Source organism: Alexandromys fortis, unplaced genomic scaffold, assembly GCF_014885135.2.
Source record: "Alexandromys fortis isolate MF-2015 unplaced genomic scaffold, M_Fortis_MF-2015_v1.1 scaffold_81, whole genome shotgun sequence".
Classification (NCBI taxonomy): domain Eukaryota; kingdom Metazoa; phylum Chordata; class Mammalia; order Rodentia; family Cricetidae; genus Alexandromys; species Alexandromys fortis.
In genome coordinates, this window is record NW_026067960.1 from 3027443 (window position 1) to 3046204 (window position 18762).

Below are 18762 nucleotides of genomic sequence, written 5' to 3' on the forward strand. Positions count from 1 at the left end.
TGCCCCCAAGCACTTCCTGTGTCTTACAGCAATGCACACAGTCCTCCACAGACCACTACTTTTTTTTGCAAGTGCAGTAACTCAAGCTCAGAAAGACAAAGAACCTGTGGGAGTGATAGGGAGAGCAAACAGAGGTCACAGGACCACATCCTGTATCTACCCAAAGTCAGGGCTTTCTGGACTATGTAGCAAGATTAATAAAAACTCAGAGACAGAAATTGGGGTTCAACCTGAAGGTCAGAAAAGTAAAACAGCCAGTCATTGGTTCTACCTCTACCTCAGTCTGAAATGGTGATCCAGGAATCTCAGAATGAGACTGTGTCTGAGAGCTGTCTCCTCCCATTTTATGATCTTTTCTAGGGCTGGGATTAAAGGCGTGCACAGCCCAGGTTCTATGGCAAAGTAGTGTGGCTCTTGGGATTAAAGATGTGTGTTACTACTGCCTGGTCTGTATGGCTGATCAGTAGGGCTCTTTTACTCTCTGATCTTCAGGCAGGCTTTATTTATTAAAATACAAATGAAATACCACGACAGGACTAGGTCATCCCACCTCTTGCTTATGCTCTCTCTTGCCATTCTTACGTTCTGAGCCATGGATTTGTGATAGCTCTCAACCTCCTCGAGGTTCGTTGAGTGGGACCTCCATGGCTTTCATGCTGGCCTCATCTCTTCACTCCGGCTCTAGCATCACAGACCTCCACATCCGATAGCCACTGTCTCAAATCTTCCCCCAGTACACGATGGATCCTGAATCCCAAGATGCACACGTTAGAACTCAGGAGTCAAATCTCAGAGCTCCCCCGATGGATCTTTATGTTCATAAGAATCAAGAAAGATGAGGACAAGCCCTCAATGTTAACTACAAGTCCATTCGTGAATACATTGATGCACTGACCTATTTTGATAATAGCCTCACTTTCTCCATCCTGTCATAGGTGACAATTGGTCATTCAATCCTTTTGACTCATGTTGCCAAAATAATGACTAACCAATCTATTCACTTATGATTCTCTTGCTGGATGCCCAGATGCAGACTCAGTATGCATAGATGGGGTGGGATTATCTGCTAGGCAGAGTTGTTGCTTGGTTAGAGGCTTGCACCGGCCTGGGGACTAAAGCCCCCTTTGTTGTCTCTCTATAAAATGCTGTTTTGTTTTGTTTGTTTTATATTTTCTTCAAATTAGAAATTCAGGGCTGTTAACAGAAAGCCAGTAGGAACTGTTGCCAGTGTCTGCAGGAGTTCTTTCTAGGAAACAGAGATGTCTTCTAGAGCTTACTGAACATCCTAACTTGGAGATTAATCATAGACTCTGGAAGTTGTACGTGTGTGGGTCTCTTTGAGACATGTTCCTGTGGCCCCCGCTACCAGAGGACCCTTGCCACCAGCAGGCCACAGATACGGAAATGGAGCCACCACCACCACCACCACCACCACCACCACCACCACCACCACCACCACTCAGAGTCATAGAAATATTGTCTTCCACTTCAAGGTGGGATGCTGTAAGGGTGGAACCTTTGTCAAAGTCCTCTGGAGATACCAGCCTGATACTGGCCACCACTCACTCATACATGGAGCAACCTTGTGAGATTTCAAGAGATCTTTTTAACTTCACTTTCCTCACAAGTCCTTATGAAGGAAGAGTTTGCTAAATTCATTGATTCCCTTTTGGCAAGCTTGCCACTCCTGGATTTGGACAGATTAAATACAGTAAAGATTTCCTATACCAACTCAAAGAACATTACCTGAAAACTCAGGAAGGGATTTTTTTTTTAACTCAAGGAAGAAACTAGAAAAGGGGAAGAAAGGGAAGAAGGAAGGAAATGGAGAAAGAGGGAAGGATACAGGATGGAAGGAATGGTGGAGAGGTGGACGAACTACATGGAAGACAAACACATTGTCAAACCAAAAGGACCAAACCAACCATCCCACTAACATATAATAATCTTTATTCTGCAACAGAGACATAAATAATTTTATGAATTCATATGACCTATACAAAAGACAAAATAAGATATTGCACTAAATTTTGTTATGGAGTATCTGGATTTAATATTAGCTGAACAGATAAATATATATATATATATATACACAAGTTAAGGAATTAAGGCAAAACCAGATGATATTTCAAACACAACAGGAGATTTGAAAAATAGATATAATTAAAAACAAGGGCGTACCATCTCCAGTTAATAACATGGTCATGTTGAAGGGGAAAATAATCCCTTATGGTCTTAATAAAGTGGTTATTATCAATCACGTTAATTAAAGCTGAGCAATAAAGTATAAGATTTTCCACCAAGGGGAGCTATTTTGCCAAGGTTTGGGGACTGAGCATTTAGAATTGGGGTAAGTAACTTTTTCTTTGTCAGATTATGATCCGTTTTTCCTATTAGAAAATATAATTTGGGAAAATATGACTCTTTCACATATATAATTAAAATACAACTATGGAGCATTCATTTTAGGGAACAAGAGGGAGGTCATGTGGGTGAGCTCAGAGTTAAGTTACATTTTGAGGCAAGCCATTTGTTTCTTACCTTACGGGTAGAGAAAACACAACGACACTCACTAAAATACAATTCCAGTTACCTTAAGAGAACAAAACAAACCAATGCCAAAGTAATTATAATTCCAAAAAAGGAAAAGAAGACAAGTGTAATCGATGTACCCACACGATATACGAGTCTTTGGCAGTTCCATAATAACCACTGAAGTCAGAACTTCCAAGGTTTCTAACTTTCAGACAAGCTTGCCGGCGTTTCAAAAACAAAGAACTGAAAACCCCAATGCAGTAACCGCAGGAAACTAAATAGAACGAACCTTGAGACAACTTCTGACCGTTAACCTGTAAGCAGATTTAGGGATTTCCGGCTTTGGAGTCCTGACTGACACATAAGGAAACTGGCACACACGTGAAGATAATCTGTGACATGTATGTTTCTCCAGACGGGTCTAGAATCCTTAAAGAGAATCCATGGTCACTCATGAGCGAAACAAAAGGGACATCGATCCAAGGGTAAAACGTGGTCTTCTGGTAACCCAGGGGTGAGCGCCCTCACGCACGGGCATCACGGAGAAGTCAAGTTCTATAGAGGGAACACCAGAAAGCCAGAAAACGTGGAATACTGCCAGCCGCCAAGTAAGTTACCTTTCTCCAGTTTTAGGTAAACCTTATCTTCTTTGTCCAGGTACAGTAGTACTCCGTTGGTGGCGGCTTCCCGGGTCACATCTTTATCTCCAGCAAAAGCAGATATGACTGGTTTCCCATTCAACATCAAGTTAACCTGAAAGAAAAGAGATGGCCAATGAAAAGCTCCCTTTAAAATCAAAACATGTGCTAGGAAATAGTCCAAGACAGCTGAGCTGTTCAAACATTTGCTTTCAGGGGAATAGCCTCCTTCCCTTCAAACTGGACAAATGAGGGTCAGTATGGATATTGTGAGTATATTTAATGTATGTGTTTGTTCCCATAGAAATCTGCTTAACTACCTATCAAAACACTGCCATCCAGAGAGCCACCTGATCATGTGAAAACCAGCTTTCCCTCGGTGTGTAAACAAAGCTAACTACTCTACTGGCCCCACATACTCAACATCAACTCTTTAGGGAATAAAGTCAGACACAGCCAGTTGCTGCCAGCGCCGGAGTAGGTGTCTCCTGTTCAGAAATTTGAGCAGCAACAGAAGTCATCTGAAACACCAGAGTTTCCAGGGAAGCAGATGTGATCTGTATATACTCTCCTTTTCCTGGGTTAAAATTAATCTGGAAAAGATTCAATCTAAGGCTGGTCAACTTATTGAGTCACTAGAATATAAAAAAGTGACAGGCGACCATGCCATCTATTAATCATAGAGACATGAAATGTAATATAGATGCTAAACATTCAATAGAACATATCTTAGAATTCCATAGACATGTATTGTAATGCTTATTATATTGTTATTATATTGTTTATTATGTATGCACTGTATTGGTTATTATATTGTTTATTATGTATGCTCTATATTGTTGATTTATTATATATTATTATTGACATATTTTAATGCTATAATATCTCTATGTCTGCTCTAGTGTAAATCTAAGCTCGTGTGGGCAAGCACCAGACAAGACACATGACTAACCACATGCAACTGCAACTAAGATGGAGGTATCAAAAATAAACCATAGCATGATGTGCTATGCACATCCTTTCTCAAAAGAATTATTAATGGCCATTCCCTGGTTGCTTGGTTTCTATGGCTAAATTGCATCTCATAATTTTTAAATGACCGTAAATTTGTTTTGCTTATTTAATGTACATTTGGAAAGTTTTATAAGATTTTTTTCCTTACAAGTTTGAATGACTTTTGTTCAGGAATGAGATAAAATCAAGATCTTCTACAGAGATTGGTGTCAAGGTTTGGCCAAGCTGTGTTTTGTTTTGGGTTTTTTGTTTGCTTGTTTGTTTGTTTTGTTTTGTTTTACATTGGGCTGTAATCGGAGTAATACCTCATTTGCTTCTTTTTCTAGGTGCCTTATCACATACTCAAATGGATAGTTATGAGGAAAACATGCAAATTAAATCTTTAAAAATACATTAGAGGGGTGGACAGCTATCTTTACTATGCAAGCATATGTCTGAATGAAGACTTAAACGCAGCAGCGGAGAGCACAGAGGTGGATGCACTTACCTGGATTGTTTGGCTCTGGTACACTTTAATCACGTGAAAAGTGAAACTGTAGATTCCTTTCCTAGGTGCCACAAAAACAGACTCCAGTGTGAAAAAATTGCCCACGTTAACCAGGATCTACAGATTAAAAACAACAAATAAAGATCAATTATTATCGACTTTGACTGAGTAAATTCCTTCTTCCTTCCCTCCCTCTTCCTTTCCCCTCTTTCTCCTCTCCCTTTTTCTCCCCCTCTTCCTCCCCTTCCTCTTCCTCCTCCCTCCCTCTTCTTTCCTTTATATCTTCCTTCTCTTCTCTCCTCCTTTTCTTCTTTTTTCAATTACTAACTTCAGAAATAATAGAGAATAAAATAGCTAATCCTATTTCTTTCCTCTTGAGAGACTTGGAAAATGGATGTGTGTAATGAAAGGTTCTTCTACCTTATAAAGAGCACAGGCAAAAATAAAAACAAAGCAACGGTGTTGTATTTATGCCTCAATTTCCAGGCCAGATGTCTCTAGGGTCATCAAAGGAACGTATAAAGGTTTGTGTTAGCTTTACACAGAGAATCAGATGGAAGGCATCTACTATGCAGTTACATCTCCACAGTCTATAAGCCTTCCCAATGTCCAGAAGTGACGTTACCCAGCCAGCCAATGGACATCCATGGGCTCTCTGCAGTCATCCCTGGACGCCTCACAGAGGCAGACCCCCTCCACCATGAAGTGCCATCCTCGACACCAACAGTTGGTGTAACAGAGATGGGAAAGCCAGGTCCTTTCCCAGCCTCTGCCAGGGCTCTCCTCAGGTCCACGGCCATTTATTTGGCTTATGCACCATCTAAGCCTTAACATAATACATTGGCAATGAGTCAGCCCTGGGCAGATGCCAAGAGAAGAGCATGGATGCGGCAGACAGTAAACTGAGTGGCCTTTCTGTGTTCTTCAGTGTCCTGTTTGATCCCATCAGTCACCTAAAATCCATTTGGTGTCCAAGGGTCAAAAGTGAAAAATGAAGTTAAGCACTGTTTCTAAGAAAGCCATAACACACCTTGTAATGCCTGGTTAAGACATTAACTCTGAATTTCAGTGAGTCCTCAGCTAAATTTCAGTGTCTCAGAGGTAAGTCCCTTCCTGAGAGATAGGAAGATAGATAAGGAGGCTTTCTTTCCTGTTTCGCCAAGGAGTAAACCCATAAAAGTCAGATGTGTCTCTAAACACATATTTTCTGTTTGCCAGAACTGCTCTGTTGATAACTGTGTTAACCATTGCCTTCTCGCCAAAATGAATACACGCACACTTCCTGCATTCTTCCTCAAAGTGCACAACTGCCTCTCCACAGCACACCAGAACGTCAGAGCGCTTAGAACGTTTAGGTAAATGCACCAGCCTCAGCTCTGCTTGAAATACGAATGTGTGTGCGATTGGACTGAGATCCAAGCCTCTTCCCGGGAAGCACCAGCTCTCTGTACTCTGACCTGAGATCAGACACCAGCTGTGTAAGATTCTCTGACAAAACATTGGCAAAAACATCTTTTCCCAGCACACTGAAAATAAAGTAAGGCACTTAGCCAATGTCCTGATTCAGATACAAAAGTCATCCTTCATTAACAAAATAGTGGCATCTGATTAGTGTCGGTTAGTAAACACAAAGCCGGATGCGGACTCCAGAGGGTAATTGAAGCATCCAGGCACATCAAGATTTATAACTGAACGTGTCTTGTTGTCTCTAAGATGCATGGCTCCCTGAGCAAAAGAAATATCCCTTTCCTCTTCTAATTGATGGGAAAGTCATTGAAAAGAATGTCCCAAAGCACTATAGCACAATGTCCACAGGGTTCCAACATTTAGATGGGGCACTAAAAGAGCAACCAGGGGTGGTGTCACGCTCCCTTCCTGTCACTTTGCTAAATACTGCACCAAAATCTCCAAAAGGACAACTTAATTTGTTTTTTTAAAAAAAATTATAGCTATCCCATACTAAACCTCTAGGGAGACATCTCTGTCCCTGACCAGCTGGCAAACGCATCACTTAGAACTAAGGAGCACAAAACCAGTCTGTTCTGGCACATCCCGCAGCCCCACTTGACCTGCCCACAGGGCTCTGCATATAGCTGTGAACTGTGACTTGGGAATTAGACAGTCTCCAGGTACTGTTGGGGTTGGGCACAACATGCCGGAGTTGGGCTTCTGTCCTAGGGGGCTTTGCTAAACTGATATCCCGGGGTTGCTCATCGCTCCAGTCCACAGAGCACTGAGCCGCTCAACAGAACCTTCGGCTTCCATCACTACAGCCCCATCCCCTCACCCCTCACTGCAACCTCAAATTCTGTGCCTCCTCAGCACCTTGCAATGCCCTGGAGGAACCAAACCAAGCCCAGGAAGGGGAACCAGCTCCCCAGCGCTTACCCACCTAACCTCTTTACAATTACTCAATCCCCTTTCTTCCTGCCTGGGCAACTTTTCTAAGTCAAGTGGTGGTGAAAAGGGCTTTTGGTCTACACCAGGCAGGGTAGTATTGATCCAGACACCCTGGACCCTGCATAGCTTCTAGCCCAGAGAACCCCACCCTCAATCCTCTGTGTCCACCTGGTAGGGTCTCTGCACTTTCTGGAGTCCCAGAGCTCCTCAGAGAGATGAGTTTCCCACCTGGAAACACAACTCAAACATTTATGAGCTCTCTTCTAGGGCCTCTCAGGAACACCTCCAGGGCACCTGCTGCTAAGTCTGAGCTAGAAGGCCAAGTTCTCTACCGATAGATCTCAGCATCCAGGGACAGTATTCCCTTCAGCCCCCATGACCTGTTGCTGCTAAACTTGTTTTGATCTCCAGGTGCCTGCCTCTGCGCTCCCAAGCCACCCCACCGCGCAGGCCTCCGCCAGACACCAAGGGGTATGGGGGCTGCGGTTGTTGGGGAAAGGAAGCAGTTCAAGTTTCTGATTGATACCTTCAGGGAGGTAGCTGCTTAAATGATCTCGCCACATCCTAATCATACTAGCTTAATCTGGGCAGGCAGCTCTCGGTACTCAGAGACCACCCACCCGCTGGGCGCCCTGCATCCCGTGGGGGGGGGGGGGTCTGACCTGATCAAAGTAAATGATGCGCGTCTTGTTGCTCATCTCGGATGGCTCGTGGTTTGTGCTCCGAACCGCCGAAAAGGCCACCTTAGAGTTTGCTGCTCGGACCGATATCCCTAGTGGAGAAGATGATGATCCCTTGGAGTCTGTGGCTGGGTTCGAGTCGCACACCACCAGACACTTGCCCTCCAGCACGATCGGTTCGGTGTCATTCTGTGCCCAGACAGGCAGCCCAGGCAGTGCGAAAACCAGCAGAACAGCCGGTACCACGGACAGCGCCCGGCGCGCGGAGCCCATGGTGTGCCGCGTGCGCAAGCCGCAGCCTGGCGCTTCTGCTCCGGGGCGGCGCCTGCTAGCCCGGGATCCCGGAGCTCGGGAAGATGCCAGTGGCTAGATCGACAGCGCTGCAGGAAAGGCGGCGACGGCGGCAGTGGCGCGCGCACTTCCACCAAATCTCCGGGCTGAAGTCTCCCTTGGAGCTGTCTGGTTGGTTCTGTTACCTTTGTCCTTTAAGCAGCTCATGCAGAACTCCCTACCCTAACCTCCTCCGCCCCAAAGTCAGTTTTGCCCGGGGCCCCTGAAGTCACACTTGTACATTGACATCTAAAAAGTCTCCAGACCCTCTCGATCACACCTCAAAGGAACAAAATAAATTCTCACCCCAAACCCAAGTACTTCCCGATGGAGCACAGAGCTGAAGACAGGGGACTCAGCGAGGAAACGCCAGGGTGGCAGGTGCCAAGCGATGTGGGTGACGGTCCTGTCCGAGGCACTCTGGCTGGCGAAGGAAAAATTACAGAGGCAGGAGATGTTTCCGGGGATGAGAAGAACGCCAGGTTGTGTTCATGGCCAGAATGCTAGCGACTCCCACTTGCGCTTGGTCAAAATTTCCCCAAAGCCCAGATTCACTACAACGCAGGTAGGCGGCTCAACTGAGTCCCCCGCCAAAAGCACGATATTTCCGGTTCAGTTCTAAGGTGCAGGGCGCCTACTGCCCTGGGTTCCCGTGTCCCTGCGTACAACTTTGTGTCTTGGCGCGCAGCGCAACCTCCTGGAGGGATAGCACCGAGAGGGCACCCAAGCGCTATTTATAGGAGCTCAGCGTGCAGATGGCTTTGGCTCGCTCTCTCAGCCCGTGGGTCCCCGGAAAGCAAAAACGGCGTCCTGTGACCCCAGCAGAGCAGCGCCTGTATGACGTTGAACGCACCCGGACTGAGCCTGGCGCACCGCACTGCCGGCTGCCAAGGGCCGAGGCCACTCCGCCCTGAAAACTCGTGGGGTGTGGGCAGAGGAGGAAGCCCTCGGGCCCGCACTTTCCAGGGTTCTGTGGCTGCTCGCCTCCTGCTCCACCTGTACCCGCGAAGGGGGTTGCAGGGCCCCTAGACCTGTCCAGAGTAGGACTCTCTGAGCCGAATGCAGCCGGCGCTGCCCACACAGATGCAGAGATTTCTGGAAGGGCCGTGGCGGTTCTGCGGTTCTGCGGGGCTTGCTGCCTAGACTCTAAAGCGGATCCACCGGCGTCCTCAACTGCGCCTGGTCCGGAGCTCGTCTCCAGCCTGGGGAGCTCAGGAAAGCCTTGGGGCAGCCCTGAGCCCTGGGAGAGGAGGGGTGCGGAGGAGGCGCCTGATTCCTTTCTTCCGCTCAGAAGGTTGAGCCTCAGAAGCGGCAGGGACGCGCCTTTGCACTTACACAGTGCACTCACCTCAAGCAAGGCCAGAAAAAGTCTTAGTGAACGGGGTCCCCTTAAATGTAACAGTTAAAATACAGCACCTGGGAGTACTGCCCCTCTGCCCGTGCACTCCACTGCCATTTTGGCCTCTTACTGTCAATTTATTTTCCTCTTCCGCAGCCACCAAAGGGAAGCGGGAAGCGGGGCTTGGCTCTGGAGTTGACTGCAGGAACTTGGTCAAGACACAGACCTTGATGACACACTCCCCTAAGGAATGGCCCTGGTTTTCTGGTTCTGTATTCTTTGAGGTCAGGACACTCCAAAATTCCTTCTTGACTTCTGGCTACAGGAGAGCCATTGCAACACCTACCTCTCCAATCAAAACAACATCCCCTTGGAAGGTGCAGCCACTAGGACCTGCTGATTAGTATATACTGATTGCTTATTGTTTAGCGGTTGAGCCGTGTCCTTGGGACAGAGTAAGCTTCCCAGCTGGCCATGAGCATTCTTGGAATGGTGTTCAAGCTCCTCCCCAGCAGAATCCAGACCTTCATCTTTAACCTGGTCTCCTCCTAAAGTTCTCCAGGGGAACCTGCACAGTAAACCTACGCTGAAATTCCAAGTGTTAAGATACAAGATGCCCCCACCCCCCGCCACACACACCATGGTTGATCCTTAGTCGGCTTCCTATAATGACACAAGTAAAGATGTGTGCCTGGAACCATAGTTGAGGGAGGTAGGCAGTGCCACCACTAAGTGGTAGGTGCCCTAGAGAGATGCTCTCTGTTACAATGTTGGCTGCCCTTCATCTAAGCTGTAAAGGAACAAGAGAGCTAGCCGGCCCTTTAAGGGAGGGCATCCTTTAACTTCCCACAGCTTCCCACCTGACCCTTTCAGGCTTCCTTATTTAACCACCATCACCAGCAGCTGCAGGTGCCTCCATGGGGAGTGTGTGTGTGTGTTTGTGTGTGTGTGTGTGTGTGTAGAAGCTGGAGAATGAGTTCACTCTATCCCTCTCGCCTTCCTGCTCAACCTTGAGAAGACAGGGTCAGCCACCAAGCCCCAGTGACCCTCCTGTTGCCCCCTCCCCCAGCATTGGTGTCACAAGCCTGTGCGACCATACTTGGCTTTGCATGTAGGCTCTGGGAATCTGGCAGGTCCTCATGTTGGAGCTTTTACTGACTGAACCATCTCCCCAGCGCCAGAGCTCCTTTTTGAGACCAGATACTGATGAGATTTGATTCCACTTTTCTCCTGTAGGGGAAAGACTGCCTTCCCATCCAAGCTGGAGATGGAGCAGCTAAGCCTTGGTTTTGTTGTTGTTTGTTTTTGTTTTGTTTTGTTTGTTTGTTTGTTTTTCAATTCCAGAGAAGTTTGAGAAAGAACTCTATTGACAGTGTTGGTAACTATTCAGTATTTCTCTTCCCCACAAGTCCCAACATATTCTGTATTCTGTTCTTCTCTTAGAATTTCTTTTCTAAAAGAGCTCATATTTAAACCAATGTCTTCCTTCTGTCACTGACAGTAATCTTGTAGGCCCCAAATCTAACAGGGTGACCACATTAGGGACCCAGTGGCTAACTGAACAGTGACTGAACACTTCTAAGTAGGATGTAAAGTATTGGTCATTCATCCTACAGCACAAGCTAATTGGAGTGAGGTTCCTTCGGTGAAATGTGAATTCAATCCTGAATCTTCAGTCTTGGTTCCATATTAAAAGAAGCCCTACTATTTCTGGTGACCTATCTGTATGGAGCAGAGCAATTTCCTGTGGTTGCCTGCTAAGAGAGTCACATGGCAGTGTGAGCCAGTAAGTCGTATGGTTCTAGGGGTGACAATCCATTTGATATCAGAAGTCTATTGGATATAGGGCCCAAAACAGATAGCTGAGAAGAGACCCCCCCCCCAGACTTCCTTTGTCTGGTACTAGACTGCATAGCGGAGACAGCTCTGGGGAGCTATAGCAGCCAGGTCAGAACCCCTGCAGACCAGTCCTGCAGATCCAAAGCTGCAGGATCTCCACAGCACAGGGTAACAGCAGGATGACCAAGAGGCATCCCAGTGAGGGCCCAGCATCACAGTGTAGCAGAAACCAGAGGCCTCGAACCAGACCAATGGCTCTTTGCAATGAACACTTGCAGCTTAAGATACATGAACAGAAAGGTTTACTGCGTGATTTACTGCATCACACTGCAGCTTCCATGACAAGATTAATTTTTTCTTCTCTGTTTTTTTTTCTCTTAAATTTTATTTTATTTGCAGGGGCGCATTGCAAGGGCAGGAGGCAGATACGAAGGGACAGGGAAATGAATGAGATGGAGATGCATGATGCAAAAGACACAAAGAATAAATAAAGAGAAAGGTAAGCACACACAAAAGATACTTAAAGCCATGTAGTAATTAACATAACTGCACTTACATCTTATTCATGATTAATAATTTCAGCACCTTGTGGGGAAAAAGTTGAATGCTGTAAATATTATAAACATATTAAATAAGCTTTAAAAAAAAAAAAGCATAAGCTCTACAGTTCCCAGCTTCCTATGGGAGAGAGGAGCAGCCCTCCAACCTGGGGCTTCCTGGGCTCTTCCTATATTCTGCTCCATGTCACAAGCATCCTTGCTGAAACTGGTTGTTGTTAAATGGGACAACAGAACCCAGCATGGAGTGGTGAGGTGAGGATGAAGCCCTCGTGTATTTAGCATTTAATACCTGCTGAGAGCGGCACCGGCAGTTTTCTATGAGGAGGTGACCTGCAATAGATGGGCCCTACTCCAGAGCAGGTCCCACACCCCAGAGTATTTGAGAAACACAAATTAGACTTAATGAGTTCCTGGCGAGTTTTTAAATTTTAATTAGACATAGAATACATAGTTCTATCTTTATTCCTCGTCTATTTTATTCTACTCTATCTATGGATGCATAGAGAAGTGGGGTTGGATCTGGGAGAAGCTGAGGGCGAATATTTTCAAAGTACATTGTATGAACTTCTCAAAATATAATAAAATAGTTTAAAGTGTGGTCTGTGTATGGCTTGAATGCTTCCCTTTCCTGAGATTCCCAGATTATATTTGGTTAGTTGGTGCCTTTTTTTGCCAGGCTTTTGGAGGTGGGGTGGAAATGCATCCTGCTATTCCGCATCTCTGTAGTTGAGCTCAACTTCTCACCTTTAAAGCAAATGAAAATGAGAACTGATCTTGCATGAAAATGGTACTCTGGCAGCCGGTCCATCCCCAGGGACTGCTTGTCTGGCCATCTCCTGAGAAAATGGAGTGTTAAGAAAGCCAAGACAGACAAGATCCAGGAGTGAGTTTCTGCTGCGGAAGATGGTGTCTGTGAGAAGACAGGCAGGCAGGCAGGGTGTTCAGCTCTGAAGGACTCGCCTGGACCTGAGTGAAGGAAATCTCTGAGCACCAGGTATTAACCGCCTCGGGCCAGTCGTGCAGCGGTGGACAGTCGAGAGCATGTGAGTAAGGGGTTCGCATCACAGCCGACAGCTCCACCGAATCATTTAATTACCCTTCCTCTACAACGATAGCTATCTGACCAAGAGGATCCCCCCCTCCTGCCTGAGCGAAAGTAAATGGATTAAGTGGAGCAAAGTCTTGAGAAGAAAGAAAAGTGCAAGGACCATAAAGTTATGGAGCTATGCCTGGCACATCCTCACGGTGCCTTCTGGAGACAGAGAAATGGTAGGTGTGTTCATATAATGCTGTTGTAGGAAATGCTAGATGGATGACTTCATAGCCTTTACTATTTAAATTTTGTTTGATATGTTCCTCTGTGTTTTCACCCCAACAGATAAGCCCACAAGATGCATATCTAAGGTGTCAGTATGTGGTGACATGCCTTCATCACCATTGTGGTCACAGTTTTGACTCCCCACGTTTTGGTTTTCCCTTATGCTCTGCACTCGCCCTGATCACTCTATTCATGACAAGTTTAAGTTATTTCCTTATTTGATATGTTTTCCATGGGCTATGAACTCCCCACGAGCATGGGATTTAGTGGAGAATGAAGATGAATAAATAGATGTTTACTAAGAAAAACAATCACTGCTCAGGTTTCTCACTGGGCAAAAATTATCTCCTTAAGCCACTTCCAATATGAGAGGAAACAGGAAAATCTTCTGCTCTCAGCTACTGTATTGGTTATGCTGCTGTTGCTGTGGTAAAATACTACGAACACAAGCAACTTATGGATGAGTTGATTTGGACTCATAGTTCCAGAAGGAGAGTTCGTGGTGGTGAGGAAGACATGACAGCAGGGAGTTGGCTGTGGAAGCTGATAGATCCCATCTTCAAACCCACACAGGAAGCAGAGAAAAGGAAGTGGAAGTGAGATGAGGTTATATACATCCACCTCCAGGGATGGACTCCCTAAGAAGGGAAAGCCAAAGAAGGAAGAGTGGACTTAGTGGAAGGACCACGCCTGCTTGCTTGTTTGACACCACTGCATCATTTTCATTTATAAATAATTAATATATTTTTGTATGCTGTTTCTATTTGCTGTACCTAATAACCCACTGAGTCCACTTGGTGATGTCTGTAGACTTCTAGGTATGAGACCAACAAGTAGAGTAGGATCACCTATCAGGAACAATACCTTTAAACAAAACCGAGTCTCCCTCCCCCAGAAGCCATCATCTACCTGTAGCTTTTAAATTAGGGGTTGGGGCTCATTAACTCCCTCCTCAGTACTGAAACACTGACAGGCTTGCTTTTATGTGGAATCACAGCTTCCCTGAGTTCATGAGTACTATGGTCCTGTCTTTATCCAGAAGATACTGTTTTGATACAATCCTCCATGGCTTCTGGTTATTATAATCACCCCACCTGCTCTTCTGCCATGGTCCTGAGTGTTGAGGGGTGACACCTTATACAGACCCAAGGGCAAAGCGGAAGAGTTGAATACCTCTCACTCTCCCCACCTCTTCTCTTCCTTTGTCTCCTCCCCACCTCTCTCTCCTCCTCACCTTAGTACACCTGCATTATGCTTTTGGTCACTGACATTTGTTTCCTTGACACCCACATGCTGGAACATAGCAACACCCTTAAATTATACATGTAAGACATCTATCCATCTCTAAGTTGTGCAAGTATCCTAAGACAGGACTCATGGAGTCAGATGCCCAAACTGCATCAATGATTATGCTGAAGACAGGATCAGTACACACACACACACACACACACACACACACACACACACTACAACCTTGAGTCCATATTTATATAGAATATGAAATCTGGCCTATGCAGACAGTATATAATGATGTACGAAAGAACAGCTATAGATTAATCTATCCAGTGTGATTCTGTGCTAGCACCACGTAAGTGTAAACAAATGCTTACATCGTAATAACAAAGGGGAACTACGAAAGAGCTTGCCAGTAACTTGCCCACTTAGAGGGACACAAGGGAAAGCAGCCACTAAATTTGCTTCAGATGTTTGCTACTCTAATGGCCCCGGTAATTATATATTATACTGTAAGACACATTTTCAAATAAGTTTGTTTAAAAAAAAAAGAAAAGAAAAAAGACATTTGCTGGGCAAGACATCCTAATGGCAATCTATTCCAGGAGCATCTCTTACCCATGATCTAAAGTCCGTGAAGTTTGCAAAGAAAAGACAGCTAAGGTTCTTTCTCATACACAGTCTCAGTGAAACAGCAATGTTCCTTCTTTGGTTATTGATCTGACTCATCAATACAAGATTACCCACTCTGCTCTGGGAAAGTCTCAGACATAAAAAGACTCACAGTAGACATTTTAGGAAAAATTGGAGACAGTGAAACTTATAAGTCACATCAAAGTCCTTGTTGTATTTCAGATCTAGCTCAGCTCTTTACATAACGTGTTTAACACTCAGAAAACCATGATATACGCCCAGCCTCTTTTCTGTTCTGCACAGAATTAGAGAGAAAATGAATGTGAGGTCCCAATGAGTGGTTGCTACTTATGAGAATTACCAGGAAGGCTTGTCTCCAAGCCAGACTCACTGACCCTCCACTGAGTTGATGGCTTTGTCCGTGAACAGGGGATTTGTTTTATGAACTGGTGCCCACATGAATCTGCAGCACTGCCCTTGTAGACGTCGGTAATGCGAGGCAGCCAGCAAGAGTCCATCAGTACCCAGGCTGTTAGCTCTAAGTGTATTCGGGGTCAGCTCTACCTCTGTTAGCTTTATGACCATGACCATGGAGCAAGTTACAAACCTTCCTTGAGCCAAGATTGCTCTCATAAAAATTATACTCAGTGCATGACTTGGGGGAGATCGGGTGGAAGAGTGTGGTAGAGCACTAAAGGCAGTACCTGGCATACAGAAGGTGCTAGCTAGGTGCCATGATTATTATCATTAATTTATGGAATCTACTAATGACTAGAAATGATCCTCAATGCACAGTACCCAATAGCAAAGGCCATTAGCTGTTGGCAAGCAACAACCATAACTCAGTCTCGTGCACACTGCAGTGGGGAAGGGCAAGGCACGCCCATCGATGAGAGAGAAACAAAGCCACAAGGTGGTAATCGAAGCTGAGTAGATGAAGGCCTGCTGTTCTGCAGAGGGAAAGCTCTAGAATGAAGCTGTAGTCCTGGGAAGGTGTTTTAAAGGGAAGGAAGATGGGTCTAATGTTCTATTTCTTTCTCCCATCCTTTTTTTTAACGTTTGTTATGTGCATGTGACATGCACATATGAATGTGTGTTTGTCTGTGTGTGAAACCCAGAAGGCAATGCTGAGTGTTTTTATTATCCCCACTTTCTTTTTGAGACAGACAGCCCACTGAACCCAAAGCTCACCAACTGGCTAGAACTGGCCAGACAGAAAACTCCTGGGACCTACCTATCCCCATCCCTTATACCCAGCACAAGGTTGAAAGACAGACGCCCTCAGACCCAGATTTTTGTGCTTGTACATCAGGCACTTTACCACTTAGGCTATCTCCCAGCCCCCCTCCCTCTAACTCCTAACTACTGGGTCTCATTTGAAAGAAGAATTGTCTTAGTCATCTTCTACTGCTGTGAAGAGACACCATGACCATGGAAACTCTTACAAAGGAAGCATCTAATTGGGTCTTGCTTACAGTTCCAGAGCTTTAGTCCATTATCATCATGATGGGAAACACGGCAGCATGGAGAAAGATGCGGCGCTTGAGAAGGAGCTGGAGCCGAGAATGCTGCATCCTGATCTGCAGGCAGCAGGGAGAGAGAGGCACTGAGCCTGGCTTCCAGTTTTGAAACTGTAAAGCCACCCCCAGTAACACACGTCCTCCAACAAGGCTCCACCTCCTAGACCTTCTCAAGTAGTGCCACTCTCTGATGCCCAGGCATTTACCTACATCAGCCCATGAGGGCCATTCTTATTCAAACCACCACGAGAACTAAACAGAGATAAACAGAGTCTCCAAAAAGGAAATTACCCAGGAGTCCTGAGAAGCCAGCTGGTCAGTAGCCCTCACTGGACCAGCAGAGGAATCCAGAGAGGAATGTGGTCATGGAGACCATGTGCCAATGGTTAAATGCACCAGGCAGGGTGCACAGAGCAAGTGGGGGCATCTTAGGAGCTAAATTTCAACTTGCTTCTACACTACTGGAAGGCTGTGAATAACTGTAAGCCTCCTGGCTTTAACAAAATGAGTTGAGTTTAGAGGGAAGAAACAGAAAGAGCTTCCACCCAGTATTTGGTCTCCTCGCATACGTGACAAGGAATACCAAAGTCTGCAGCTGCCACCTCCCTGTGCTTTCTAAGGAGCAGTATCTTCCTACAACATGGCCACAAAAAGGCAAGCCAACAACACAACCTGGCACTGAGCTGAGGACCCAGTGACCTGTTCAGACTCCACAACAAGAGCTGGCTGGGACAGAGTGCTGAGTGTGACCCTCCACAGAGAAAAACTCACAGGAATGTTCCAGGGAGAGCAGGGCTGTGGGCGATTGTGCCCGTGACTCTCACTTCCGAATCTGATCCTGAATAGACCGAAAGTTGGTAGTTCCTGTTGCCCAGAGGGACTGCAGTTGCTGACAGCTACCCCCACAGAATGGCTGCCACCCTGATAAAAAGTCACTCTCAGGGTGTCATGGGTGAGCAGATGGAGTCTGGGAGGCAGTGGTCCAGAATGTGTATTTATCAGTTGATAGCATCACATACAAGAGTTGACTCTGGGTGGCAAAGGAAGGAGATGGGCTTCCAGTCATAGGATGCTGTGTTTGGTGGCGGGGGTTGGGGGGTGGGGGGTGTTAGTTTTTTGGACTGAGTGGTCAGTTTTCAGTTTGTAGCTCTTTTCATTCTGCTTTGCTTTCCAGTACTGAAGACTGAATTAGAACCCTCGACATACTGAACAAATACTCTTATCTCCAGACCTCATTTTACTTTGAGACACGATCTCATTAAGTTGCTCAGGCAGGCTTTGAACCTCTGATCCTCCTGCCTCAGCTTTCCAAATAGCTGAGATTTTAGGCTTGTGCAACCAAGCCCAGCTCACAATTTTTTAAAAAACTAAAAGTCTTAGCCCTAAACCAAGGTAGGGAATAAGCACATATAATAAATATATGTGCATAGTGTTAAATACATAAATATAAATAATACATAATTAAATTACAAGTGGCTGGATTCTCCTATGACCTTATCTAGTTCTCCACGTTGCCCTCATTGAGATGTTACACTTTGTTGTTCTTTGTCTGCAAACATCTTTTCCGGTGCTTAGTGGGCTCCATGAGGGTAGAGGTAAGCCGACCTCTATTTACCATAAGTCAACTCCCTAAAAAGTCCTTGGCACACAGTCCAGGCACCTTAAATGATGGCTAAAGTAAGTAATAAAGTCATGGCACAGATTCTAATGTGTGCTACATTTTCTGGGTGTATTTCCAATTATAACACTGAATAGTCTTGATCGTTTTAGAAATTAACTCATGTTCTCTCACATCCTCACAATTATTTATGACATGTGGTAAGCCATCCTTCTTTATGTGGAAATTCAATGTGCTTCTGGAAAAGAATGCTGGAAGTAGCCCCTTTCCTTCCCTAGGAACCTATTTGCACACTGCGCTGTCTTCGCACCCCTTCCGCTGGCTTACGGGTATCTAGGCTTCAGTCAAAGCTACCACTCAGCTTCTTATGAGCCTGCCACTGGGGCTCTGAGAACAGTCCCTCGTCACCCAGCTTTGCGCTCTGTGGAGCTAAGTCTGCCCTGCTTTGTCCTCTGTTGCTAACTGGGTACCTGTAGGGTTTCAAAGCCAGATCCAAGATGGCAGACTCTGGCTTCCGAATCAATTGACTTCTGGCTGTTTGGCCAAGAGCCTTCCCAAATGATGAACATTGTGCCAACAAAATGGACTTTCCTGGCCATCTGTCTGTTGGCTAAATAA

The 18762-nt window shown here is 45.7% G+C and overlaps 1 protein-coding gene across 1 annotated transcript; it reads right to left on the bottom strand.

Moving 5' to 3' along the window:
* Window positions 1–1999: 1999 nt before the first annotated feature.
* Cbln4 (cerebellin 4 precursor) lies at window positions 2000–8027 on the bottom strand. The gene is made up of 3 exons (XM_050152922.1): window positions 7737–8027; window positions 4675–4791; window positions 2000–3288 (listed from the first exon to the last, which is right to left on the bottom strand). The coding sequence occupies exons 1-3, from the start codon at window positions 8025–8027 to the stop codon at window positions 3091–3093; spliced, it is 606 nt and encodes a 201-aa protein (XP_050008879.1). The 3' UTR covers window positions 2000–3090.
* Window positions 8028–18762: the final 10735 nt, after the last annotated feature.